The 27,357-nt window shown below is 50.8% G+C and overlaps 1 protein-coding gene across 1 annotated transcript; it reads left to right on the top strand.

Moving 5' to 3' along the window:
• The first annotated feature begins 23,776 nt into the window (after window positions 1–23,776).
• On the top strand, window positions 23,777–26,248 carry EGR4 (early growth response 4). The gene is made up of 2 exons (XM_050896265.1): window positions 23,777–23,931; window positions 24,276–26,248. Exons 1-2 carry the CDS (start codon window positions 23,793–23,795, stop codon window positions 25,601–25,603), a joined length of 1,467 nt encoding a protein of 488 aa, XP_050752222.1. The 5' UTR covers window positions 23,777–23,792; the 3' UTR covers window positions 25,604–26,248.
• Window positions 26,249–27,357: the final 1,109 nt, after the last annotated feature.

The raw sequence follows: 27,357 nt of genomic DNA, 5'->3' as shown, positions 1-27,357 counted from the left end.
GTTCAGTCAGAGGTACTTCCACATCTGCCTGGAGCTGGTGGGGGGGAAGTCCCACACCCTTCTGCAATAGCAGCTTTCAGTGATTCCTGAGGCACTCAACTGCCAAAATGTGGGTGTCTACTCTAGGGTCAGTTGAATCACTCCTACGCCTCACTGGGCTCAACTCTTGTTACCTACCCACAGACATCGAGTGCCACCTGAGATGTAGCAGAGTGCCCAAGACATCCATGCAGAGCTGGTAAATCCGACACCAGACCTATGGGAGACCTGTGCCCATATGGAAATGGAGATGTGATAGCGCTGGGCATCTCAAGTAGCACTCAATGCCTATGTTTGGGCAACAGAATTGATCCTCAGATTTTAATTGACCATAAAGGGAGCTTAGACACCTCATTCAGATGCAGGTGTTCACATGTTCACATGCTCCAGTTTCAGGAGCCCCAGTCTTGTACTTGCAGCTCTCAGTCAACTTTTGCACTCTCGAGAGGAGCCAGACACTCAGTACTCTCAAGATGTGTTTTCTCTGATGGCAATTTCTGAAGCAACCTGCTCTCTTTCAGCATTGACCATAAACCTGCAATCAGTTTATCCATGACATCCAGATGACCAGTATTAATGAATTGTCTTCTGTGCTCAGTCATCTCACCTCTATCTTGTCTCCACTCTTCAGTCTCTTCTACCTTTGACTCTTCTGCCCTTCTTTCTCGCTGCAAGGTTGCCCAGTCTTAGCTCATCCCTGATACCAGTTCTCTGCTCCTGTGTTCAGACTGCAGAGTGTTTGGGGTGGATAGGCAGCATGGCAGTTATCTAAAGTTATATTCCTACAGTACAGACTTCTAATCTGAACTCAGGTGTGTAAATTCCCTTCATAATCTGTGGGGAAAAATCATACTCTTAGCGCATGAGTCAGCTGATCTGGTTTAGATCTCTATTTTAGGATGAGATGAAGCATGCCCTCAAAGTTTCTGTTCTTCTGTGTTGACTTTAAAGGGAACCCAGGGTGACTTGCTCAAATGGAGATATCTGTGCTATGAAAGTCTATCTTTGGTCTGATGAATCGCAACAATGAAGAGCAAGCGTGACTTCATCCATTATATATTCATTCTTTTGAGTGGATTCACTCCATCTCCAGTTCTGCTACCTGGCTAATACACTGGACTCTTGCACGGTTCACTCCTTGAGGTTCCCTTTCTTCTTTGCTCTGCTTCTCTCCAAGGACAGGATCTTGCCTAATACTCCCAAGAGTTTATGGGCAACGTATGTTGTGACCCTTCCCTCCCTCTATGCTTCCCTGCCCTCCATCTGCCTTTCATTCTTCTACCATGGTCACTGATGTAGGAGTTTCTTGATCATCCCCACACTTGCCCCAAACATCTCGCTGTCTCCTTTGCACTCACTTTTATCCCATCCCCTACTCTGTCCTTACACCCTCATTCCTGACTGCTAATTTCTCCTCACAGTACAATCATGCTTTAGGTTCTATCATCTCCAAAAACCTCCACTATTAAGCCCATTTGCCACCTCCATTCCTGCCCCGCCTTGCCTTCTCTCTCCACCTCTAAGCTCATTGAACACACTGAACAATTGCTGCCACAGATCCATAGAATAGTTCAGGGCTGGAAGGAACTTAGCAGATCTGACTAGATCAGGTTGCTCAGGACTTTATCCAGTGAAGTTCTGAATATCTCAAAGATGGACATACCAAACCTGTCTTGGATTCTTTCATTGTCCATCCCTTTCAATACCTAAGAAATGCTCATTCCAGAGTCCCTCATGACTTCTTTAAAGTTAAATCTCAAAACAATACTTCATCCTCATCTTCCCTGACCTGTCAATCAATTCCAGAAGTTACACTGATCTTCTTGAAGTCTTGTCCTTCTCTGGCATCTTCCTATTTCTCCAGTGGATCCTTCAGTATGAACTTTGGAGAATATTTCTGTTCTTGCTCCCAGGCTCTCTGTGTAGGTCTCACGGGGCTCTGTATGCTGTGTGCTGTATGGTCTCCTTGTTACGTCTCCTCTGGGAGAATCTCATAGACACAAACCCAGGTACTGCCTCTGTGATAGCAACTCGCGGGTCCAGCCCTTTACTCCACCTGCCCTCCTCAGTCTGGAGCAGAAGCCCAGCCTGTGTTTGGTATCCTCATATTATGGATGTCAGTTCAAGTTCTGGATGGTTTCTGCCAGTCCTCCTCTGCTTTTCTTAGCAGACTATCACTCAGACCTTTCATTTGGGCCCCACCTTTGATTTGGGTCTTCCGCTTGGTCCCTTCACTCAAGCTGTCGAAATGTCTCTGACTCTTTCCACCTGAAGGCTCTGAGATGCAGTCACCCACACCCGGCCATCTCCCATCCCAAATGCTGCCATGTCCCCTTCTCTGGGCGTCACAGCCTAACCCCACCCATACTTACCCAAGGGGCGACTGCAAAACCTAACATTTCGCTTCTGATGCCCTGCGTCCTCTGGCTCCCTCCTCTCCGTTGCCTCCGACTCGAAGGCCTGCTCTTCATTTTCAAGGCCTTTTTTACTTACTCTCGGCGCACCCCTCGCCTTTCATCAGCATCAGGAAGCCAGCTCGCTCTGCCAGCGGTGCCAGCCTTCGTTACCTCTGTGCTGGCGTGCAGACAAGCACCTTCATGCTCTTTCCCATGCCACTCCCCGCATTTTGCTGCGATTCCTGCAGAAAGCTGCCTAACAGACTACTGGGGTGCTGAGCTGACTTCCCGTCATGCTGGCTGACATTGTATCATTGTTTTCTTGCTTTCCTCCATCTGTCTGTTTCCATCTGTTATATCTTGCCTTATCCTTAGACCGTAGCCTTTGCGAGACAGAGACTGTCCTTTTTATTTCTCTGTCTGTGCAGCGCGTGGTACAGCGTGGCCCTTGTCTGTGAGTAGGGCTAAAAGACACTTTAATGATAAACGTTCAATAAAATAATAGTTTATTTTGTTGAACCCACAGCAATGGGTGCCTAGCCTTCGACTCTCACGAGAAAGAAGAGAGGCCTTGAATTTGTACAAGACTTGACCTCCTCAAATTCTCTTCAGGCGTAACGGGAGACTACCTCAGTTTTAACTGCCTGATCGTCCTTAAATTACTTATGTTATAATTATAAACCTCCAAAGTAAGACTAATAACATGCAACTGTAGTTCATTTTCAGACTTGGCTAAGAAAAGGCTGTAACCAGACTGAGCAATTTTAATTTAAGCAAATTAAGGATTCAAATTTAGCACGGTAACTAAAATCCTACGAATCATAAAGCATCACCCCATGTTAACTGCATGATCATCTTCTTCTCATAGTTTGATATTATAGAGCATCTTTATTTCTTGGTTGCTGACCGGTTGAAAATCATCGTTACAGTATTAGTCATGCAATGAATGTATGGGAGCTTACAATGTTTAACATTTTGTTTCTTACTTCATGGAAGGATTTTTTTTTTTAATTACTTTACTATTAAAGTACAGTACAGTACTATTTTTGGATAGAAACCTTTAAAATTAACTGAGTTTTTATACTTTGTAAAAATAAGAGACCTACATGAGAAACTGTCTATTTAAATGCTCATTCTTCAATTTAATATTGAGTACCAGAAGCAGTAACAGATTTTGCTCTTAATCATATTAATGAACTTGATTATTTTAGGAATACCTGCTGCCAAGCAGGTTATCTATTTTAGAATGTAATAGCATCATAAATTAAATGTAGCAATTAAAAGAAAACGTGTAGCAAATAACAGATATATGAAAGTTTTCACGGGTGGGATGGTTGGGTGGGAGGAAAATAGTATGAAAGCCACAGAGTCCCAAGTATGTGTTCTATAGGATCCAGTTGTCCCAGTTGGTCATTCCCAGTACAGTCAAGAAGGAAACAGGATTTCCTTGAACGGAAATTAGGATTATGTTATCAGTAGATGTTTTCTACATGGGCCCCCTTTTTTTTTAGCCTTGATATATACCCCAGAAACTTTTCAGAATCTGGATACAGATTCACTCTGGGGAAATCTCATAATAAAAAGAAATATTTCTGTCTTGTCATTGTAAAAGCCCCAGCCAGAAACAAAGTGCTAGGCACTGTCCAAGTGAAGGAAGGAGATCTTTGCTATACAGAGTTACCCACCAAAGACTGAGACAAGAAGTAATTACCAAAACTGCACCGTGGTGGGGACAGTCATCTCTTTGGGGGCTTTGGCTGTTGAAAAGTCCCGTAAACCTTTGCTTCACCGCCAACCTATTGGAAGTACTTTCCTCTGCGGTTCCCATCGTGAGAGCAGTTGTGAGCTCTTCCTAATCATCCTCACAAATTCTGCCCCCAGCTCCTCTTTGCGACAGGTCACCCCTGCATCGGAGACGACGGGTTCTCATGGAGGACAGAGCAGAGCACAAGGACTTGGAGCCTCATCTGTGCTGCTTCCCATTGTACATAAGCCTGCCTTGAAGGCACGCGCCGATCAGTAGCTCTCTGGAAGGAGAGTTTCTGTGATAGTGCCATTAACTTCCCAACGTCTCGAGAAGATACGAGAGAAAATTAGCCTTTGCCGTCACAGCAGTTTGCTGGTTCTAATGAAGAATAATTACTGCTGGGGAATAGTAAATGTTTCTCATTGGCAGGTTTCCTTCTCGCAGCCCACAGCTCCCCGTGAGGGTGGCAGCCACTTGCTTTGCCTAAGCTGAGAGCCAGCCTTGGTGAGGGAGATGATATTCAGGTCTCAGCTATCGTCGGTTCTAAATCATTTGTGCGCGTTTCAACCCACAGATGGATTCTGGTTAGTTTTACAACGTGGTCTCTTCGCTGCCTCGGAAGAGCTCGCTTACTCATCTGTGCCATTGAGAGCCACCCAGTGATGCAACGTTCAATATGCTGTCCGTTTAGACGGTGATAGGACTGCCAGCCTAGAGCCAAAGGGTGATAAAAGAAAGATGAGATGAAACGAAATGAAAGATGATTGATAAAAATATAATTCCGCTGATAATTCCATCTGTCAGTCTAATAACTCGCTCGTAATGTTTTTTTAATAATAATAACTTGTGCTTACATCACAGCTCCTATATGTGGCTTTTTAAGCAGTTTGTAAGTATTATTTAAAGCCCAAAACAGCCGTGTGAGGCAGGTGGGAATTCACGTCGAATATCACTATCATCACTCCCTCATTCCACAGGCAGAGAAGTTGGCAGGGCTGGCTACAGGCTTCGCAGTGCTGCAGGCAAAATTCAGTTTGCTCTGAACAAACTAGTTCCCCTCCGCGGTATGCAGAGACGCGGGCACGGAGCAAGGTCAGATGAGCAGGCAGGAGGGTTTGGGCCACTTCTTGCCAGCACTACTTCCTTCAGACTTCAGATCCAGCAGTCCCTGGGGGGAGTCTCTGCTGTCTTGAGCCAGCGTAAGCTGGGCAGAGCTGTGGCCGCTGCTGTGACGTTCAGAATCGTCTTCGTCCTGCTCGAAGCTCAGCTTCTGCTGCTCTAGGTAACCACTTACTTTGTCTGTGTCTAAAGACAGTGCTGGCAACTGAGAAGAAGTGCTGAGTAATAAATCTGTAATCAGCCCAGAAAAAGAGTGGGGTCTTTTCATACACATCCCTGAGTTATGGATAACCTTCCTCCCCACTGCCGTCCTCTGGAGCGGACAAGAAAAATGCAGCTGGCCCTGAGGTGGGTGCTTAGACAATCAGTTCTCTGTAACTGCCATGCATTTGAAGCCAAGTCCTGTAAATTCTCTCTTTCAGTCCCTGGACTCCCTGTGATGACTTAGAAATCGCAATATGTGGTGTTATCTGGATCAGTCCTTTATTTTTTTTTTTTTTTTTAGTTATTATCATTGATATTGTTATTTGGGTCCTGGCTGTAGCCCAACAAAAAAATGGTTCCCCTTGGGCTTCAAGCTACAAAAACGCAACTCCAAGTCATTTGGTCTAAGCTGAAAGAAAACAGGCACACAAGATGACCCCATTTTACTTGTCTACACAGGGGCACTCGCTTGTACGACAGGCATCCAAGCTCCCATGTAGTCAATGGAGATCAGGCAATGGAGCCTAGGGAGTAATTCACATGCCCTAAAATGGGTGCTTACATTTGCTGTGCTCTTCTTTATACCGTCTGAGTAGATCAGGTGTCTGTGGGACCACAGACGTAGAGCCTGTTTATACCAGCATAGAACTTCATCTACTTATTAAAAAAAAACCCAAATTTGTAATTGCCCTCTGCAGATTCTGTTTGCTGAACCAAATATCCACACTGTGTTCTCTCTCAGGTTTTAAGCTGTAATTTTTAGTTGCAAAGACAAAATGCAAACCCACAATGCAGCCTTAGGAAGGGTCACACATCCACTTATGTTGCAGAGGGTCATCAACTCCTCATTTATATCCCTGAAAGCCCGGCACAGAGATTAAATGTGTAGCCCATCCCCACCTATTGACCCTAACTTTCCTGGTGAATCACTTTGTCTATGCTACCTCAACCTTTTCATGTTCTCCCCCGCTCCTTTCAATATAGAAACAAATCTAAAATGGTGATTGATTTTAAAAGTGCATTTTATTCCCTTTCATGCCTGTTCGGATGTTGCCAGGCTGGTATTTCACACACACGCGCATTGTCAGAGCCTGTTACCAAGAAAGCATGATGTTGACTTTTCTCTGGCAGGTCACTCCTAGTGTGGGGGTTTATGAATCAACACTTGAGAGGTGTAAGATGTCCATCCTAATTCCTTGAGCTGTCTCAGACATCTGTGAGCCTGGCTTCCTTGGAAACAAGGCTTAGGTGACTATGCATGCATCCGTCTGTCCGTTCGTCTTCCTGATTTTAAAGGAATAAAGTGATAACTGGCTGATAGCCATTGGACAGCTTCAGCCAAATGTTGTGAATGTCCCAAGCATGGAAGGATTTTTATAGAGTCTTACGAGACACCAGGGGACCCAATTAAGAGCTACAGCTCTGTAGGACATCAGGCTTCACTGGTTCTACTTATCACTGCCCACCTTGTTCACTTACACGGTTCATCACACTTTGTGGGCAAAGCTCACCATGTGTGGAGGCCTCGCTTTCCCAATGTTATCCTCAAGTTAAACCTGAGTTAACTTGAGTTACCTGTCAGGCAAAGAAGTCAAGCAATACTCTGTGCCCCACTGTAGCTCTCTCTCCCCCATCTGCAGCCAGCACATGTTTGTCTACTCTTAGTGTTAGGCATCGGGCAAACCCCTCTCCAGAAAGAGAGCCTCTGCACCTTTGGGAAGGACCATGCTCCAGTTCATGCTCTCCAAGCAGAGTATGAGGCCAAATAGCCAGCTGCCTCTTCAGCAGATACCCCAAACAGGGGTCATCCCAAGCTGGAGCAGGCATTCAGCCCAGGCTACAGCCCGCAGTGGGAAAGAAGAGGTGGGAGATCTTGGCGTGCATAAGGCTAGTTTTGAGCCTGCTTCAGCATCTGGTGCAGAGGGTTTGGTGACCTACAGTTGCCTGTCAGATCTAAGAGGGTGTCATGGTTTAACCCCAGCCAGCAGCTAAGCATAACACAGCCGCTTGCTCACTCCCCCCTCCCAGTGGGATGGGGGAGAGAATCGGAAAAAAAAAACCAAAAACAAACCTTGTGGGTTGAGATAAAGACAGTTTAATAGGACAGAAAGGAATGAAAAATAATGCTAATAATAATAATAATAATAATAATGACAATAGTAATACTAAAAGAATTAGACTGTACAAAGCAAGTGATGCACAATGCAATTGCTCACTACTCGCCGACCAATGCCCAGTTAGTTCCCGAGCTGCGATGCCCCCTCCCAGCCAACTCCCCCAGTTTATATACTGGGCATGACGTCCTATGATATGGAATATCCTTTGGCCAGTTTGGGTCAGCTGTCCTGTCTGTGTCCCCTCCCAGCTCCTTGTGCCCCTCCAGCCTTCTCGCTGGCTGGGCATGAGAAGCTGAAAAATCCTTGACTTAGTATAAACACTACTTAGCAACAACTAAAAACATCAGGGTGTTATCAACGTTATTTTCCTACTAAATCCAAAACACAGCACTATACCAGCTACCAGGAAGAAAATTAACTCTGTCCTAGCCGAAACCAGGACAGAAGGCAGTGCCCACTCATGGATTTAGGTTCAGAAATGCTGGGCTGAGGACACAGGGTAACCCATCTGAGGGCACTGATGTGTTGAGCAAGACGCATTCCTCTTTGCCAGCTTGCCTTTGTTAGAGATACTCTTCCTCTGAGCCCAAACACAGGCTACCACCCTGTCCCATCCATGACCTGCCTGTACTGGCACTACTCTCATCCTCCAGAGTATTCTTTATTAGAGAAGTTACCCTTTCCACCTCCATCTCCTTCTCAGCTTCTCTTCCATTACATTACCCCTTTCCCTATCTGGTTTTCGTTTCTCCTTGACATGCCCACGATATGCCAACACTAACTTCTTGATCTCTCGCCGTGACTAACTCTTCCGTTTTGCCAACCGTTCTGAATCATTCTGGCTGGTTCAGCACGTATCCACAGAACTGACACACATCATTATTCTTGGACGCAAAGTTATGTGGAGGAATTGCGTCCCCTCAGGTTGCTTTTCTAGTTGCCATTTTTGGCTACAGGATCACCCGCAATTTGCATGCAAAAAAAATATGGTAGCCTATGTGTTGTGGGTGTGTTACAGTTTTCAGTAATTTTATCAGCATGATTTCTGTATCTTTCCATCTGTGAAGCAAGATGCCCTTGGCTTATACACTTGTCATCCACTCTACTAAGACTTTGGAAGCTCCTTTGAAAATCCGTGCAACCCAAGTTCATGATTTTCTATTGCAAAACAAAGCCTGCTTTGGCTAACCACAGATCTCTAGATGACCCTGGAATCCCATCTCCTCAGAAAGAGAAGACACCTGCTTTTGGGGTTCATTCATTGCTGAAACAGAGTTCAATCGTAAAGGCCACAATATCCATGTTTTTGACCTTGGGACAGGGCAATCATCGGGAAGCAAGAGGCAAGGCTCCACACAGTGCAGACAAGTAGTAAGTGCACTTGTGTTACAACATTTTGCCAAGGACAGTCTTGCCGGTGTGGAAGCCAAATGTTTAAAATGAAGTTTGTTTCGTGGATGCAAAGCTAAAGAAACTGTTGCTGTAGATAGCATATACAGTCCGTTGCCGGTTCCTCTTGCTCCAGCTGCTCTGTTCATTAAGGCAGTCCGGCTTTTCCCATTTCCAACGCCTGCTTTCAGTCGCTCAGAACTTTTGCCAAACTGTAATTGTTTGGACAAGGATTTTCTGGGACAAATGTCTCTCTCCAGCTGAGATTTTGTGTAAAGTTTCAGATAAAACAGTTCTGTGGTTTTCAGGAATGAGGGGAGGACAAAAAGATGTTGTTTTGCCAGATCAGAAAATGTTTTGGACTGTTATAAAATGTGTTATAAAATGATGAAAGACATACCTATCCCAGGAAAATCCACCTGAACATGCTTAGGTAAACACCTTTGAAAAATCTGGCTTTTTTCCTTGTGTTCAATGAGTTTTATGGCAAATTTGCAGGCATGATCTGTGAACGTGGAGGAGTCTTATCTCAGCCCTCCGCAGCTCCTAAAGGTGAACAGCATGTGCTCTGCTGCCTGCTCCTGCAGCACATGGGACATATGTTAGGGCTATAGATGCTCAAGACAACTTTCTTGGCCAGTGCCAGGTATGATACGGGCAAGAGCTGACATGAATAGCAGGAGTCTGTCTGCCTCTTCCCAAGGCACCACGGAGGGGTGAGGCACATGTCTCTCATATAGGAGGACCAAAGGGAGATTGGGAGAAAGGAAAGAGAGAGGGAAGATGAGCTGGGCAGAAGTGGAGTAGGTAATAGAAGAGATTGGGGCAGGAATCAGGGGCTTAAACCTTGGCATTTGATGTCATGACAGGGTGCCCTGCTTGAGCTCCACGTGCCAGTCCAGGAGGGCACAGGTCTTCTGCAGACCGTCCATCATGTCTGGAGATGTCAGGGGACACCTCAAATGACTCCAGATGCTGACGTTTGGGCAGCTCAGTCCTTCTCTAGGAGCAAACAGCTCAGGTGGATGAGGCAGAACGGAGGTATGCCTCACTGTAGCCTCGCCCTTGACGTAGATCGTTTTGGGACCGGGACCTCAAGGCATGCTGTACCAGTTTTGACATAGTCTGGTGTCATCCTGCAAAGGACCACACAGGCAACCTTACTTCTGGCGTTCCCAGTTTGGGACAATCCGTTCTCCAAGGTCGTGTGCTGTGCATGCTGTAGGCAGATAGCGTTTGCATTGCTGGAGGAAATATCTCTGTGAATGGTGGAATAACAGGATTGGAAGCACTTAATGTACGCATTGCCTAATTTTCCTTCCAAATTATCCTGATGTAACAAGTGCTGGGGGGAATAATGAAAAGCAAATACAGACGTTCTGGCAAAGAGCACGATGATAGGATTTTGAACATCGCTGGGGAGTTAAAGCCTCAGATTTCAGTCTTCTCTGGAAGGGTAATTCAACACCAGCCAATTTCATGAGTCAGCTCCTCGGTTAGTGTCAGTTGGTTGGCTCCAGTGACTGGCTTGGCCCTGTGATTCAATGGAAATGGAAATGTAATGCCTGTTTTTCATGAACTTAAACATGACAAAGGGGAAGTGAAACCTGACAGTTGGAAACAAACATTCCAGGCTCAGTTCAGGCAAGAGCCTGACATTTGCAAAACAGCGCAGTATTTTATTTAGCGCATCAGAGGAGTATCGAATATTATTAATCGCCTTGTTCCGTGACTGCAGAGGAAGCTGGAGCAATGAGAGATTATAATCACCGAAGAGGATGAGGAGAAAGTGCCAAACCACCGTCTCTGATGTAATACACCTTCAAAGCGTTTCACCATGGGAAAGCCACAGCAGTGCCAACGAAATGTGGCCTCATTTCATCTCCCGGAAACAACAGACATGTTTCTTCCCCTGAAACCAATGAGCTTCCAGTGCTTTTTGGGTTTTAGACCTTTTGCTATCACTATTTGAATCTGAAGTCTAAAAAAGGGGGGAAAAAAAGAAGAAAATGCCATGTGGAAGTTAAAATAGAAAACGTTAGCATGTTCTGTACCAAAACTGGTTGCGTTTCAGAGCTAAGAGTAAATACTTGTGATCATATTTAGACCCTGAGGACAGCTGGATTATGCCTAGGACAAATCAGGAAATGGGTATTTCCTGAGAAATCAGCTTTATTTATTTCATTGGGAGAGGAGGAAAAGAGAATTCAGACCAAACAGTCATGAATCAAACAAAACCGTATATAGCATCAAATGTCTCTGTGTGCGTAAAGTCTGAGGGAGGGTGGAAACCTACCAGGAACGTTGGTACCCTTGAAGTCAACAGCAAAATTCCCACCGGCAGGTTCCTACAGAAGCCAGGTCTCACTCCTCAAGTCCTTTTAGTTACAGCTCTGCAGGTGACTGGCGGCGTGCATCGCCTTGGGCAGAGGATTTTCACCTCGTGGTCCCTTCTAAAACGCTTCGCAAGCATAAATGAATTAGAGCTCACAACGTTCCTCTGCATCAGGTCATTATTGTGTGATGGCAAACCCATCCCCAGCCTCTGGGGCCACCTGGCAATCGCTTCATCCTCTCTACATGACAGTAAGCAGTAACGTTTCCCAGCCTGGTCCCAAAGGGATTGCGGGGCCGTAGCTCCGCTCTTTCCTCCTGCTTGGTTTTATTAACACAGGAAACAACAATCAAATAAATCTTCCTGGATTTGGCTCCTCTCTGAGTTAGCACAGGTTGGGAGCTGGGCCAGGGACCGTTCCCAGGAGGCAGCTTGCAGGAAGCCCCCCCTGTTTTGAAGGGTAAGGACTTTATTCACCAGCTGGCCTCGGTGCCCGAGTTCCCATGCATGTTTAATTCACTAATGTGTGTCATGCGAGTCGTCTCTGGAGTCCCCGAGCCTCAGCCAGTCGAACTGGGTAACCTCATGGCTGTGGAGCACCTACGTGCATTTCCTCTCTATAGGTGACCGGGGCATGGAGGGGAGGGATGGAGGGATGATATATAACCAGGTCTTTGCCCATCAGGGAGCCGAGGCATGATCAAGGCACAAAATAAACCTGCTCTAATTAGCAGAGACTGAAAGATTGCAGAGGGTGTGGGGTCCTGACCTGCTGGGAGAGGGATGCACCCCAGCTAACTTTGGGAAATTAAATGTTTGACTGGGAGCTCAAATCTCACTATTCAGCTGATAGGAAAAGCTGCTAATTCCAGGTGGCAATTCAAAGTGCCCAAATATGCAACTGAACTCGCTGCTTTTTTTTTTTTTTATCATGGGATCCTGATTCCCCCAACATCTAAACTGAGTAGTCAGAGCTCACTGCAGCTCAGTGTCCTTTCTGATGTACCCAGGCTCAGGGGATGAAGAGGAGAAGAGGGGTAGGTCAGTGCATGCCCAGAGTTTGCCTTGATATGGAGCTGGGATGGACACAGAGAGTGGGAGAGACCGGACTCAGGACTTCCAGAGGATTTCCCAGTTAAAATATAACCTTGGTTAGGCGTGTAGGTACTGTCTAACCTAGATTCTTGCAATCGCAGCCGTCAGAGACAAGTGTGAGCGCTGCCTCGAGTCCTGAAAGCAGAAAGCAAATTTAAAAAAAGAAGAAATCAAAACTTTTTCTCACTATACAGATCTAGCAATCTGGGGAGTCACCTTTGTGTTTCCCGAACGCTTTGGGTCCACAGTTCTCACTGCATCCTCATCTCTGGGTATTTTTCCTGGCTGTATGGGAGGGGAATGTTTATTTTTCATAGGAACTCATTGATTTGGTTATTTTCCTGGGCAGAGGTTTAAAGGGCCAGCACTGAAGGAGGTGATCTAGCTTTAGAAATGTCTCCATTCAGGAACATCACTTTTTATTTTTATTTATCTATTGTCCCACAATTCCTTGAAGCAGACTCAGCTTCTTCTTCTGCTTATTTTTAGTTGTGAACTGGAGCAGTGAAGGAGAAATCAGTGTGAGCTGAGCATGCATCTGTCATCACTAGCTGTCACAACACCAGAGACGCCGTGTCCATCCCTTGCCTTGCATCCGGCGACGTCTCCAGCGTTAACATCCCACTTTCCTTTAAAAAAAGAAGAAGAGAGCTCAAACGAGGAAGTTTACAACATCAACAGGCTACAGCATTATTCCTGCCATCGTTAAATTAGCGTCAGGTTCTCTTGTCAGGGGTTTCTATGGAGACATTGCACTGTCCTGGCAGGCAGTTTGTGCTTCATGCCAGTTATATTTATTTGTATTTGTCAATGGGCCAGAGTGGGCCAAGCCGCACTCTGTCCTTTTGGAGTAATGCAGGATTCCCACTGGCTCCGTCCGGCAGAGCTCTGGGCACTGAGCAAGGAGGCACGCCGTTGTTTTCTACTAACGCTTGCTTGGAGGGTTTATTTAATTCTTTGCAGCTCTTGGCCAAGTCTTGTGCAAAGAGAGGAGAGTCCTGGAAGAACAGCTGGCTGCAAACCTGTCCCATAGCAGAGTTACGTTTGGTCCCGTGCTGGATGCATTGGGGTTGCGGGAATAAGGGGTGCCACAGAGCCTGCAGCTCTGGGTGAGTTGTTTAGGATGGTTGGACACGTCCCATCGACTGCAAGCGGGATTTCCTTGCTCCGAGACAGCCTGTGGGCTTTGGGAATGGCACAGTCTCTTAGTGACTGCCTGCAAACCACTGTGTTACATCCCAATTTTAGATCACTAGTAATTTCTCAACTACTGCGCTTATTTATAGCTGGATGTAAACTGCGTAACTGATGCTAACGGCTGTAGTCATTAACTGAGGTGGACTTCCATGCAAATGAGCTGCCATCAGCTAGTCCCAGCTGGCATCACCAGCTTCGGGGGATGATGGGAACAGGGCAAGCATCGGGGAAAGCTTGGGGGCCAGGAGAGAGCTGAAGGCTAAAGTAGAGAGTTAAGACAAGTGGAGACTTGTTCATCATCTGAACCTGCAGAGTAAGGAGTGTCCTGGGGCCACCGTTAAATGGACCACTCTGTTCCCTGCAGCTTCTTGACAGAGACCGCAGGAGTATTTACTGATGTAAATTTATGAGTGCACAGGACTGACAGCTGCTGTCTTCTTCTGTCTGTCCATCTCCCCACCCTGCTGCTGACGAATGCAAAGCCTTTCTTCCGAGTGAGGGGAATGAGCAGGGAACGGAGGCAAAGGTGGATGCGAGCCAATGAGTCAGGGGAGATCCATCAGGAGTACAAGCAGTGGGCAAATACAGTATTTGGAGTCCAGGACGTGAGTCACCTTGCAAGAAGCTCTCCATGATGTCCTCATCCTGCAGGCTCCTGCATCAAGGTGGGACTTTCAGCATTGCTCGAATCCCTCTTCCAGCAGATCCAAGGGAATGAAAAGACCCTTCTGTTCGCTTCAGAGAGGAGCTGAAATCAAAGGCATGAACACCCTCGGAGGACCCCTGTGAAACCGCCTCAAGATGCTTCCTATTTCTGACTCTCGGGCTACACGAGTAAATACTCTCACTGATGTGTGGCATCGTGATGATTCATATGTTTATAGGAAAGTTTCAGCCCCTGTCCCTCACTTTCCAGATCAGACTAATGCTTGTATACAGCTTCCTCACCACATTATTTAATAATCTGTTCCCAGCTCCAGCTGATCCTGGTAAAAAGGTGATGTATGGCCCAGAAAGCACGGGCCAGCCCCTGGCATGGTGTTCTCATCTGTGCTCTGTACCCATAAATTTCCAGGTTCCTCTAGAAGGAGCTGCTCTGGTTTGTACCCCATGCCCGAGGCTCTGCTCTGAGCCTCATTGAGAGGGGATGCATTGACTCTTTCCCGTGCTGGGCTCATGCAGAAGGTGTTGACCCGGCTGTGTGTTTGAGTGCAAATATAGCCAGACGCCATGCATCCAGTTTATTCCCCTCAACACGCTCTGGTACACCTTATCCACAGTGGTCCACGTTCTTCCCTGAAGGACAAACCTTGGATTGGAGAATTATCCTCTTCGCAGGAACAAACGGGACTCAAACTCATTGCCAAACTGGATGATGCACCAAAGTCCAGATGCTGCCGAGTGTGCGACCTCAGCAGGAGATGCTGGACTGTCACGAAACAACCCAGGGAGGTATCCTTCCTCCTGCAGCGTAGCGATGGAATGACGTCCTGGAGCAGGAACGTAGGGTCGGTCGCTCTGAGTCAAGCTGAAGACCGATCTAGCCACGTACTTCGTCCCTTGACAGTGGCCACTGATGGATGCCTAGAGGAAGGTGCAAGGGGGCATCCATCTGCACTCATATTCCCTTGGTATGTCCTTCCAGGTTCTGGCATTCTGTAGCAATTGGCTGCAAAATGCAGCTTAAGACATTTTTAAGGGTAGGTAAAATCAGCGTTCTCCCATGGTATTTTGGGGTAAAAAATGCACTCTAGCATATACATTTTAGAGTGACACTTTTCCCATTTATACCTGGGTTGGGCAGCCTGATTCCTGCAAGTGAGATGGCAAATTCTGCTCCTCTCGTAGCTGAACTATGTAATAGATGTAACTTGTATTAATTTACATACCATACTATATTTAATAGTTTTCCTAATTGTATGCCAAGAGACCAGAGCAGTTAATTTGAAGAGTTCCATGAATTTCCACGCACTTCCAACCTTTGGCATGAATATCATTAAGTTTTATTAACATAATTAATACTAATGGCAAAAAAAGAACCGCTATCATTTCACTCTTGTATTTTGGATATGAGTCGAGATCACGATACTGTAACCACAAGCAACAAATCAGAACTTGATAGATGGATTTGCCTTCGTTAGCAGCTGACAGTGACAGCCTTTAAATTTACTTGGGAGGAAGAATTGATGGCACAGAAAGCTGACTTCAGAGGCTGATGGTTTTATTTCATGGAGAGGAGAGTTAATAAATCTTTGTGCTGCTCTGATTAATGATTCTGGAGAGTGTCTCTCCGGATTCTTGGAAACTTTCCTGAAAAGGAGCAGTGAGCTGGTCAAGGAAGCAAATAACACTCACAAATGAAAAGCTGTCGGATAAATTCATCTCCGAGCAGGCACTGGGCCAGGTCTGTGTCCCCCCCTCTTTGCAATCAGAGGGATAATTAACTGAGCGTGGTTCATGGGCATGATTTGCAGTAGGTGGTTAGAAAAGTAACACGGGCTGCGGGGAGCATGGGTTTCGCTCCAATCTCTGCAACAGGCTCTCCGCAACATCCTTGGCCAATTCACTTAGTTTGCACCGGTGGGTACAAAGCCAACCCTTTTAACTCCGAGTGTCTTGAGGAAGCTCCCTGCCCGTTGCCAGGGTCGATCCCAGTTCCCAGTAATCCCTGTGGGCATTGGGAAACTGGGTCTCGAAACCAGCCAGGTACCCGGGGAGCAGGGATGGGTGGAGGCGAAGCAACTTCAAGGCTTTCTTCCTTTCCCTGGGCAAGGAAAAGCGCTCCTCCCTCTCCAGCCAGCTTAGCTTTTCTTACCTGTCCATCTCGAAAGGGATTTTATTCTAATGGTTTGTTAATGAACGCCTTCATCTGATTGCAAGGCAGCTCTCTCTTGGGTTTCGAGTTTACCGGCGGTAAAGGGGCCAACATTTGTTTGCATCTCATTCGGGGCACGCGTCCCCAGCACACCTCCGCTGTATCGCTTGCGGAGCCGGAGTCCCGAGGCTGCTGGGTGCCGTGCGAGCCTCTGCTTGCCCTAAGGAAACCTGCCCGGGCTGCGGGACCGTGGCGAGCCAAGCAGAAGGGGCCTAGAGAAGACAAACAACCCTCTTGGTTTTCATCTGCGGTGGGGATTGAGATGTCCTGCAGCTTCATGAGGACAGAGCCTAACGATGCTCGGGGTTCTTTTCGGAGCTCGAGCTCCTGTTCAAAGCCCCCCTGGAAACTCAAAAATAAGAGTCCAAATGTTTTGCTTCACGCTTTTTCTAAATAAGAGAGTCCAATAATTTGGTTTAAAGAATGCTTTATTTTAAAATGTACATAATTTTTTTAGAGGTGATTAAAACCAGTGTGAGAATGAGTGGAGAAAGACTTATTTGGGGCTCAGTGAATCATTTCATTCAAACTGGAAGGCAAGCTTGCTTGGAAATGTTTGCAGCTTCCCAGTCAATATATTAAGGCAGACAGACTCTTAGAAAAAAATGTGAATTTGGAAAGAAGTTGAGAAAATTGTCCCCTCCTGCTTTATTACTTTATTACAGGCGAATCATTGTGTTCCTGACAGCCCCGGCCTCAGCCCTGTGCTTATACTGAGCCCAATTAATCTTCCTGCCCCTGACCAACACATGCAAAAGCACACGCTAAAAATATTGTGGTTAGGACACGTGATGAAGGAGAGAATAGAAATACCACTTCTGCTCTCCGCCGGCTTCTCTGAGAGCTCACAGCATTAGCACTTTGCCTTTAGTATCGGGTTTGATTTTATTATTCGGGGGGCAGGGGGGAGCAGGAGATGAGATTATTTCTGACTCTAGCCTATTTTTAGGAGGCGATGCAATCGCAGGCGCTGCAGCGACCTCTCCGCTTTGGCAAGCTGCTCTGCCGTCCCCGTATGCAGTCGCTCCCAGGCTGTAATTCCCCTCGGCTAAACTGCAGGCAGCAGCCAAATTTGAGAGATTTTACCCCAAAGCTCAGCTGCTTGTGATAAAAAAGCAAGGACGCAGGACAAGCCATCTGTAAATTTTAAGGGCAGGAAGAGCTGTTATTGCTAGCTGAGCACCCAGAGAATATGGTGATGTGCAGCAACATAAAACCTGGGGTGAGATAGCCATCTACCCCGACCTCCCGCTGTGCCCAGGCTCTGAAATTCCAGCCAGCGATTCCTCCCTCGTGCCCGGTAATTAAGAAAAAAAAGCCCCTTTTGGCAGGCATTTCGTAGAGCCTCACGTGCTGCTTAAATCTGCTGAAGCCGCCTGGACGTGCCTGAGGAAAGATGCTCTTCGGTAAAGATCCTCAGAGCATCCCACCGCTGCCGCCCCGGGGCTGGTGGCACGGCCGGGAGGTGGTGGTGATCTCCTTCTTGACCTCTCCGGGTTTGTCTCCCCTGTCACACGAGCATCCATCCTCTCTACGGCGCCAGGAATAGGTACGCAGCGGAGACGGCACGGCTGGTCGCGTGCCAGTTGCCATGGAAATGCAGAGCGATGTATTCTAGAAGTTTTCCTGGAAGGGGAGATGGTTGGAGAGATCGGAGGGGGGAGATGGAGGGCGAAGAGAGGAGATCCAGCGGCTGGGCTGTGACCCATCGACGTGCTATCTCCGGTGGCCATCCCGGGAGGAATCGCTGCTGAGTCACATCGTGCCATCCACCCCCCCCGCCCCGCAAAGTCCGTCGCCAGCTTCAAGATTTTGGGATGCTGCTCCCTTCTCCACCTCAGAGGCCTGGCGGAGGGGAGGTTTGGGGTGGTTTATAAAGAATCTGGGCTTTGTGGTTGGCTTTTGATGTGTTTTTTGGTGGGGGTGGTTTAAAGGAGATGCTCTGTGTCCAGAAGATGGGAGTCATGAAAGGGAATTCAGGGGTTTGCGTGGAGCACAGGGGGTACCGACAGCTCCTGCGCACCCAAACAGCAGCTTGCGAGCCATGGGTGCTGGCAGGGCAGCTGCCCCTTTGGGTGCCCACCCCTGTCCCTGCCCCTAACACCACAGGGGGAAGCAGCAGCACTTCCCAGGGGGGATTTCTTTAAAACACCCAACTCCATCTGCTGCTCGGCCCCATCTGCAGAGCAAACCTGAACCACAAGCAGAAAATCCAAGGGACGCTGTTGGCCATAAGAGATGGAACTGCTGGGGAGCAAGGGGAGGCAGGCAGTGCTGCAGGGTTGTTGTCTTTTCCCCAGCTTCCAGGGAAAAAAAAACCCACTTCTGAATCACAGAAGCATCTTCTTGAATATTGAGGACCAGCGGCTCAGAGTCAACGGAGCCACTTTCTCATCCATGAGAGAAGCCCTTGGAAGAGGTTAACGTTACTGGCAGGGAATTTCCCAGCTATACCCGTCACCACAGAGAGGTTTTGATCACCAGGAGGAGGGAATTCGTCGCCCCATGTGAGCAGCCGGCAGATTTATCGCACGCACACCCATTTGCTCGGAGGCTCTTCTGAAGCTGCAAACGTGGAGGCGGTGGGCACGCTCCAAACGAACAGAAAGAGAGATTTCTTCACCTAAAACTTAGATCATCTCACAGCGCAGGGGATGCTAAGGGTTCATAAAGGAAGCAGAGAGTGGAAAAATCCACTGAGGACTATTAAATGTAGGGCATCGGGTCGAACACAGGAGGTACACAAGCCATGAATACTTGGAGCTTGGAGAAGACATGTGGAAATTACACTTTTCCCTAGGTGTCTATCAGCTTTGGGCACACGGCCCAAGTTTGGCTGCCAAAGTAGTGTTGCCATGCACCGATACTCATCCCATCCCTTTGGAAAAATGAATTCCAGCCTCAGGCTTCCCATCTCTGCCCTTGCTAGCGGCTCTGGGGCTGCCTCCTCTTGCCCAGCCTGCGTGCTGCAGTGGGAAAGGTGTTCCCCAGATATTCCCCCAGCTTCTTGCCGGCTTGTGGCAAGGCAAGGCAGGAGGAAGAAGATGGTTTGCCTCCTTTCCACGGCAGCTTCTCCCTTAAACAGGGCTGGGAGTCCCAGGAGCATCCAACCCCCTGCCAAAATCTCCCCAGACTATAGGGAAGACCCCAAACCAAGCCCCCAAGGATGAAAACCAGGGGAGAAACAGTGGACAAAGCCAAGAATTAAGGCTTGATTTCCATGCTGTAACCCCAACTGGGAGCGCAGACTGGGAAACTGGAGGGGAAGGAAGGCTGATGTGCCGTTGCAATGGATTGCATGCAGTGTGGTGGGGTGGTCAGCAGAAAGAGAACCCCTGGGACCAAGCCGGCCCCCGGCTCTGCGAGGGAAACATCTGGGTGGATCAGCAGGAGCCAGCGAGGAGCTCGCCAAGCAAGCACTCGCCCTGGCTGGCGGAGGCGGGCAGGCGCCCGGGGACGATGGCTTATGCCAGCCGGTTCCAGATGGCAGGTAACTGGGGGAGTCCCGGGCTGGCAGCCTGCGCGCTGCGGCACGCTTGGAGGGCTGCGGTCCTGGGCGAGCTTGGGGGAGAGCGTGGGGGTGAGCAACCTGTGTCCTGCCAGAAAGCTCAGAGACGCCTTTTGGGCTCCCAGCATCACTGGAGCAAAACCACTCCTTCCTTTGGGGTTGTCATTTGCTGCCCCACGGATGCTCCCACCGCATGGAGGGTGCACGGATGGAGCAGGAGCCCGAAGCCCTTCTGCTTGGGTGAACCTTTGCTGCGAGATGCCCCGCGGACACACACAGGGCTGCCACAGCGACTTTCCAAACCGCTTCAGCTCTTAAAAGACCTTAAGCAAAGCTTCCCGCAGCATTTTAGGGATGAGAGAAAGAGAAAAAGGACCCAAAAACCAGGGCAGAGCCTGAGCTCCGGTACCTCCCCAGGGTGCCCGTGTGCGGCAGGGGGGACCTGGCCGCTACACGGATTTCCTCCCCGTATTTTTATGACGACACATTTCACCCCAGGAAGGCTATCCCGCCTCCTCGCCAGCCAAGTGCCCCTTCTGGGAAGGGAAACGCTGTGCCAGCACCTGGTCCCGGAGCTTGGCTTTAGTCGTGGTCACGTTTTCCCATTACCTCATGCGTGGTGTCACCTCCACGGTCGGAGCTACCACAGCCACACTCCTCCCATGGAAACTGCCATCCGAGAGGGTCGCTTTAGACTGTTTTTTTAATATAAGTGGGTCTCTATTTATCTCGGGCTTAAAAGAAAAAAGCATTCATCCAGAGGAAAAGGGCACATTAGACAGTACCTATACAGCCACCCCTGTATAGTCAGCAGCGCTCTCCCAGGCAGACGAGGCGTATATAAGCCACGCGATAATTGTTTATTTTCTTGTCTGGGGAACTGAAATGTCGCCACTATTTTAGGATCATCTCTGAGAATGAAGAGAAGTTTATGAGAGCTGCCTCTGCCCTGCGGCGATAGCAGGGAACGTTCCCATGGCACGTTAGGCTGGCGTCCTATAAACGGTGGGACAGTTTTTTCCATCTCCAGGAGAAAAGGAGAGCTGCTTGGCCTGGCAGGAGTTGTCCCAGGGATGTGCATGGCAGCAGGCGAGAGCGAGGATCTGGACTCCAGCTCAAAGACTGGAGGCCCTACCCATCCTAAAGCCTGACATCCCAGTTAAAATCTGGCACAGCCAAATAAAATAAGAGCGACCAAGGTCTGATGGGTCCATCTAACGCAGCCAAGGAGAGGTGAAAAAGAGAGCAAGGACCCCAAGGTCCATCCCTTGGTCGTATCCCACCGGCATCCAGCAGATCCCCTAAGCAGCAGGTTGGGGTCGTGTTTAGTAGCCACAGACGGACTATTTTGAACCTCTTTATCATCTTGGTCCCCATGATGTCCTGAAGCGCTGAGTTCCAGTTTCATCGAGCACTGCAGGGCTGAGTATTGCCTTTGGTTTGCATGAAACTCACTTTCTGGCCATTGCACTGGGCTCCCCCCAGCTCCTGTGAGATGAGAAACGGTGAATAATTGGATCCCACTCACCATTTCCACACTCTGATAATTTTCTGGATCTCTCTCCATCCCCTCTTTTCTTTCCAACCTGAACCTTACAGCTCATTCCCTGACACTCCCTGAATCACCAGCCGGGCTTAATGCTTCTTTGCACCTCTTTGCCAGCGATCTCGGTGCATTTTGCAGAGGCAATGATGAACAGCCTGCCCCCAACGTGGGGAAGCACTGCTAGACAGATTTCAGAGTGATTTGCCCAAGGTAACGCAGTGAGTCATTGCTAAAGCAGGAATAGCACCGGAGCAGGGCCCCGCTTCAGCCGCTGCGCCCCGGCTCGAGCATCGCTTGGCCCCGTGGACGTGGATGCGGGCACTGCTGCACATCCCCGATGGATCTGGCCTTCCAGCAAGGGCTGTAAGCACACGGAGGCAGGGAAAACATGCAGGTAGGGGGGCTGGGGAGAGGTCCCCTCCTCCTTTCCAGCTCCTTTGCACCCCGCAGCTTTCTCCTGCAGACCCCATTGCGGAGGTAACCTTCTCATCGGCCACCTTGCACTGAGAAACGGCGGGTTTGTACCTGTAAATATTTTTATACATGTGTTTTATAGTGGGCTCTGAACCCGACAGCCAGATTGCACGGATAAAACCTTCCCCTCCCCATCCAAACTGCCTGTGCTGGATGCTGGTAGCGATCCGCTCCCCAAAGCATCGCTGCTCCTCCAGGATCAGCTCTGAATCGATGTTGGAAATTTGGAAATCTCCAGACAACCAAGCAGGGAAAGCGACAGCCTCCAGCCTTGCTTCACTGGAGGCTTCACCCCACCGCAGCGGCTGGGGGGCTCGGGAGGATGCTCAGGGCACTGCGGTGCGGGTGGAAGCACTGCCAGGATCCTTCCAACTCACTGCTTGTGTTGAGTCCGCTCTTAAAACATCCCCCTTCGACGAGCCGGTGGGATTTGCAGTATGGATCTGCCCTCTCCCAGCCCAAATCCCTGCCTGTCGCACGCCGGCCTGGGTTGGAGCCATGAACTTGGATGACTGAAACGCGGCGAGGGAGCTGGCCGCAGCGTTTGCCTTCTCTTTTTGGCCGCTTGCTCGATCGCAGGAGGAGCCGGCATCCACTTCACAGCTCCAAATCAAAGCAAATACGAAATGCCAGCAGAAAGTATTGCAAAATCAGGCACGGAAAGGAGGGGAGGGAGGAGGGGAGGGAATAGCAAACCCAGCACCTTTCACGCTTCTAGAAGGAGCAAGAGCAACAAAAGGCATTCACAGGGAAAAAATAGCATAAGGCGAATAAGAGCCTGGGGAGATGTAAATCTGGAAGAACAGCAGCCCACGTTGGGAGGGGAGCCAAAGCCCCAGTGCATTGCTGCGGCGCAAGGGCCGGATCCAGAGGGGTGCCCAGCATCCATCCCCCCCCCCCCCCCCCAGCCGTGGGAACTGCAGGGGCAAAGCTGAACCGGGAGGAGAGCAAAGGCAGCGCGCACACGCTTGTACTTGCACGCCCGTGTGTGCACATGCATGTGCATGGGTGTGTTGATGCAGGAGGTGTGATGGGGGGATGCGGGCAGGATTGCAGGGGGGTGCGGAGGGGGGGGGGGGGATGCTGTGCACACACACACAGAGCAGCAGCCGCGGGCCCTGCAGCGATTTGTTAAAAATATCGCGATTATTAGTTAAAAAGAGAGAGATGGAAGGGGGGGGAAAAAAAAAACCACCACAGAGGGAGAGAACAGGGGGAGGGGAAGGGAGGGGGAGGGAGGGGGCAGCGCGTCACGGGAGAGATTTCCTTATTGGGACTCCCTAGTCTACATCCTGAGTCCATATATGGGCATTTACGTCACGGCAGCCTCACTGGGGACTCCAGAAATGGCTGCGGCGGAAGGTCGGAGCAGCCCCGCTGCAGCTATAAAGGGGGCGGCGGGGAGGGAGAGCCGGGCGTCCGCACGGGCTGCCGCTCCTGCCTGCCCCTGCCTGCGCCCCCGCCCCCCCCCCCCCCCGGACCTGCCCCCCCGCTCCCCCCCTCCCCGGGGCACAGCACCCCCCGGATCGCTCCCGGAACCCAGCCTGAGCATCCCCCGGGTTGCCCCAAGCACCCCGGAGCATCCCCTAGCCGGTCCCTGGCACCTACCCCGAGCATCCCCCGGATCAGTCCGGGCACCCCGCAGCACCCCCCGGCTGGCCCTGAGCTCCCCCCCGGCTGGCCCTGAGCACCCCCCGGCTCGCCCCAGCCAGGCCCCCCCCCCCTACTCCGGCCGTGCCTTCAGAGGGGAAATGCTCAACGTTATGGATTTCTCCTGTCCGGACCCGCTTTACTCCAAGTACGAGGAGAGCTGCGAGATGAAAACCGGAGACCTGCAGGGCTTGGGGCAGCCTGAGCAGCAACTTCTGGCAGAGGCCGATTTCCTCGGAGGTAAGGGCAGGGGGGAGCCGGGCAGGGATGAGGGACCCCGTTAGGAGTGATAGCTGCAGCCGGGAATCGGACATCTTCCCCTCCTCTGCTCCCAGCCTGTTCCCAGCCCCTGCCTGTGGGTTTAAGTGTCCCCCCGCTAGCCCAGGGTGGGGGTCCTGGGAGTCCTGCCGGGAAAGGCGGGGGGCGTGAAGCCCAGGGGCTCCTTGTGTCGTCCCGGGGACCCGGCTAGGACGGGGACCTCGCAGTGACGCAACATCAGCCTCCCGCTGTTCCCCCGTATCCCGCCCCCCTCCCATCCCCGCATCCCTCCATCCCTCTAACCGCCGACCCCTCTGCATCCCTAGGTGAGCTGCTGGGCGCCCCGATGAGCGGCGGGGTGGTGGATTACTCCCTCCTGGGCAGCCAGCCCTCCCCTTCGCTCAGCTACACCGGCAGCTTCTTCATCAAGGCGGTACCGGAGCATCCCCAGGACCAGGAATCCCTCTTCAACCTGATGTCGGGGATCCTGGGCATCTCCCCCTTCGCCTCCTCCGAGGGCCACCAAAGGCACCTGGATGCTCTTTACCCCTGCCCCGAGGTGGCTCAGAGCCAGCTGGACCTTTACGCCGCCTGCCAGCCCGAAATGAACGGATCCACCCAAGCTCCTTTCCCGGAGCAGAGCTACGGCGGCTTCCCCACGGCGGAGGGTGCTCAACCCCTCCAGGCACAACCCACCTTAGGAAACACCTCGCAGTGCTTCTTCCAACCCAAGCTCCTGGACAACAAGCAGGACATCAAGCTGCCCTCTGGTTCCCCACCCCTGGACAAGTTTAAAGCCTCCTGTGCCCAGTGGGAGCCCATCACCCAGCATCAGGCCTACTTACCCGCCGACTACCATTCTCCCGAAGCCTTCCCGGCTGGGGAGAGCAGCCAGGGGCTGTTCCACCCGCTGGGCTCCAAGATGGAGAGCATCTTGTCCGTCAGCTGCCAGTCGGAGCTCGGCAGCCTGGCGGAGGATGCTGCCTGCTTCGGCACCCATCTGGGCTTCGGCTGCGAGCCAGAAAACTTCCCGGCCCGCGGGGACTTTGCCGACACCAAGATCCACAGCCTCCCTCCTCCGTTAATGCCGGAGTTTGATGCCTCCTTGGCCCAGCCCGAAGTCCTGCCGGGTCTGATGAGCTCTGCCGAGCTCCTCCATCCTCACCCCTCGCCCTCCATCCCTCCCGCGGACTTTTTGGGCCACCCCACCTCTTCCTCCATCCCTTCCCTGCTGCCCACCAACCCTCCTGCCTTGGCCGAGCCCAAGAAGAAGACCCGCCGGACCAAGTGCTCTTCCAAATGCTTCTGCCCGAAACCCCACGAGAAGGCTTTCGCCTGCCCGGTGGAGAACTGCATCCGGAGCTTCGCCCGCTCGGATGAGCTCAACAGGCACCTCCGCATCCATACCGGCCACAAACCCTTCCAGTGCCGCATCTGCCTGAGGAACTTCAGCCGCAGCGACCACCTCACCACCCACATCCGCACCCACACCGGCGAGAAGCCCTTCTCCTGCGACACCTGCGGCCGCCGCTTCGCCCGGAGCGACGAGAAGAAGCGCCACAGCAAGGTCCACCTGAAGCAGAAAGCCCGGACGGAGGAGAAGCTCAAAGGTTTGGGGTTCTTCTCGGTGGGTCTCTCCTTCGGGACGCTGTGAAGCCCCAACCTGAGCGCTGGGAGATGGCGTTTCCCGAGGTCCCCCGAGCATCTCACGGGAGAGCCGGGGGTGGGAATAACCTCCTGGGGTGGCCCCGGAGAAGACGACGGCAGATCAGGCCGTGCCGGGGAGGAGAGGGGCACGCGGGAGGCAGAGGCGATGCCGTGGCGCTGGACCACTGGCTGCGGAGAAGGGATGTGGCAGCTCCGGCCGCCCGGAGCCATCTCCAAACTGCAGAGACTGAGTCATTTTTATAGCTCCTATTCCAAGGAGGGGAAAGCAAAAAAAAAAAAAAAACCATGTACAGAAAGAAATCACCACCGAGATGGGTTTTTGGGGCTTTTTTTTAATACCCGAACCCACGGACATCCTGCATTCGTAGTGACTTGACTGTGATTTCCCCTGCCAGCACTTTACACGATGCTCCCGACTGGTTATTTACCAGCCGGCACGGTCGGGGGCTGCGGCTGCACCGATCCTTTCTCCCGAAGGAGAGAGATGCCGCCGGGCTCCGGCAACCGGTGCGTACCGGTCCCTTTGGAAAGGTGATGTCGTTATTATTATTATTATTTTCCTGTTTGTAAAAAGAATCTATCAGGAATATTAGAAAATGGTGTCTATTTTTCTAATTAAAGATTTGAGCTAATCTAAGACCTTGCTGGCGTTGCTTTCTGCCTTTCGATCCCATATCGCAGCCGACGCCAGTGGTATTTCTGTCGCGTTTTTGACCTCCAGCTGCCGCGTATGGGAGGGGAAAAGGTGCTTAAATAATTAGCAGGGAGAGAAAAATCAATCAGTGCAGCGGGTGGGTTGGCAACTCTCCCTCCCGAGCATCCCCAGGGAGAAGGGTTTTGTCCCAGGACAGAGCCGGGAAGGGATCCCCGCTCCCCACTGGCAGCTTCCCCCTCCAAAAAGGGGGACGTGGCTCCGGGTTTATTCCGATGGGGCCGAGCCCTGGAGGGATCTGCCCTACTTGGATCCAGAGCTGCTGTGGGGACCCCAAAGCCCAGCCCAGACCCCCCCCAACCCTGGGCTCCCGGTCCCCCACGGAGTGTGGAAGCGCCCACGCACCCTGGCAGGCTTCACCCGCAAGAAACGGGGTGAAATACGGCCCTGCTCCCCATCTTCAACCTGGCACACCCCCAGGGCTGGAGGAGATCCAAGCACCATCAGGCAGGCAGGATGCGGCCCCCCGCGAAGGCTGGGGGGGTTGCTGTTTGCTCCCTCCTTTTCGGCATTTTAGACATCCGAGAGATGCCATTTCCCTTCTCCTGGGACCAGCCAGCAGTCAGATGGCTCAGGAGAAGATTTTGCAGCCTGGAAGGTGCTGCTGATAGCAGAGCCTCCCTCCTCCAGTAGTTAAAAATCAGCCAAAACCATATATTTGCCAAAATCTCATCCTTCTAACGGGAGATGCTCACTTGGATGGGGCACGCCGGTCTTTGGTTTTAATTAATCGGGAGGAGAAGGTGCCTGTGGGAACAGAGGGAGCAGGGACGGGGTGGCATCTCGGCTTGGGGCTCGGCGATCGTCATCAGTGCTCAGGCATTTTGGGGATTATTGGCCTTTTCTTGCAGAAGGGGAAACTGAGGCAGGGAAGGGGGTCTCAGCATAGCTGCAAATCGGCTCTCTCCAGCAGATTTTGTCGCCTCCACCAGCCCTGGAGAGGGGGGATCTGCCCCCCAAGTGTGTTATGGAGGAGGGAGGTCTCCTTCCCCAGGTCCCCTCATGTCCCCCAGCCTTTGCCGACACAT

Source organism: Gymnogyps californianus, chromosome 4 (assembly GCF_018139145.2).
Source record: "Gymnogyps californianus isolate 813 chromosome 4, ASM1813914v2, whole genome shotgun sequence".
Taxonomy (NCBI): domain Eukaryota; kingdom Metazoa; phylum Chordata; class Aves; order Accipitriformes; family Cathartidae; genus Gymnogyps; species Gymnogyps californianus.
This window is presented reverse-complemented; position numbering and strand designations above follow the sequence as displayed.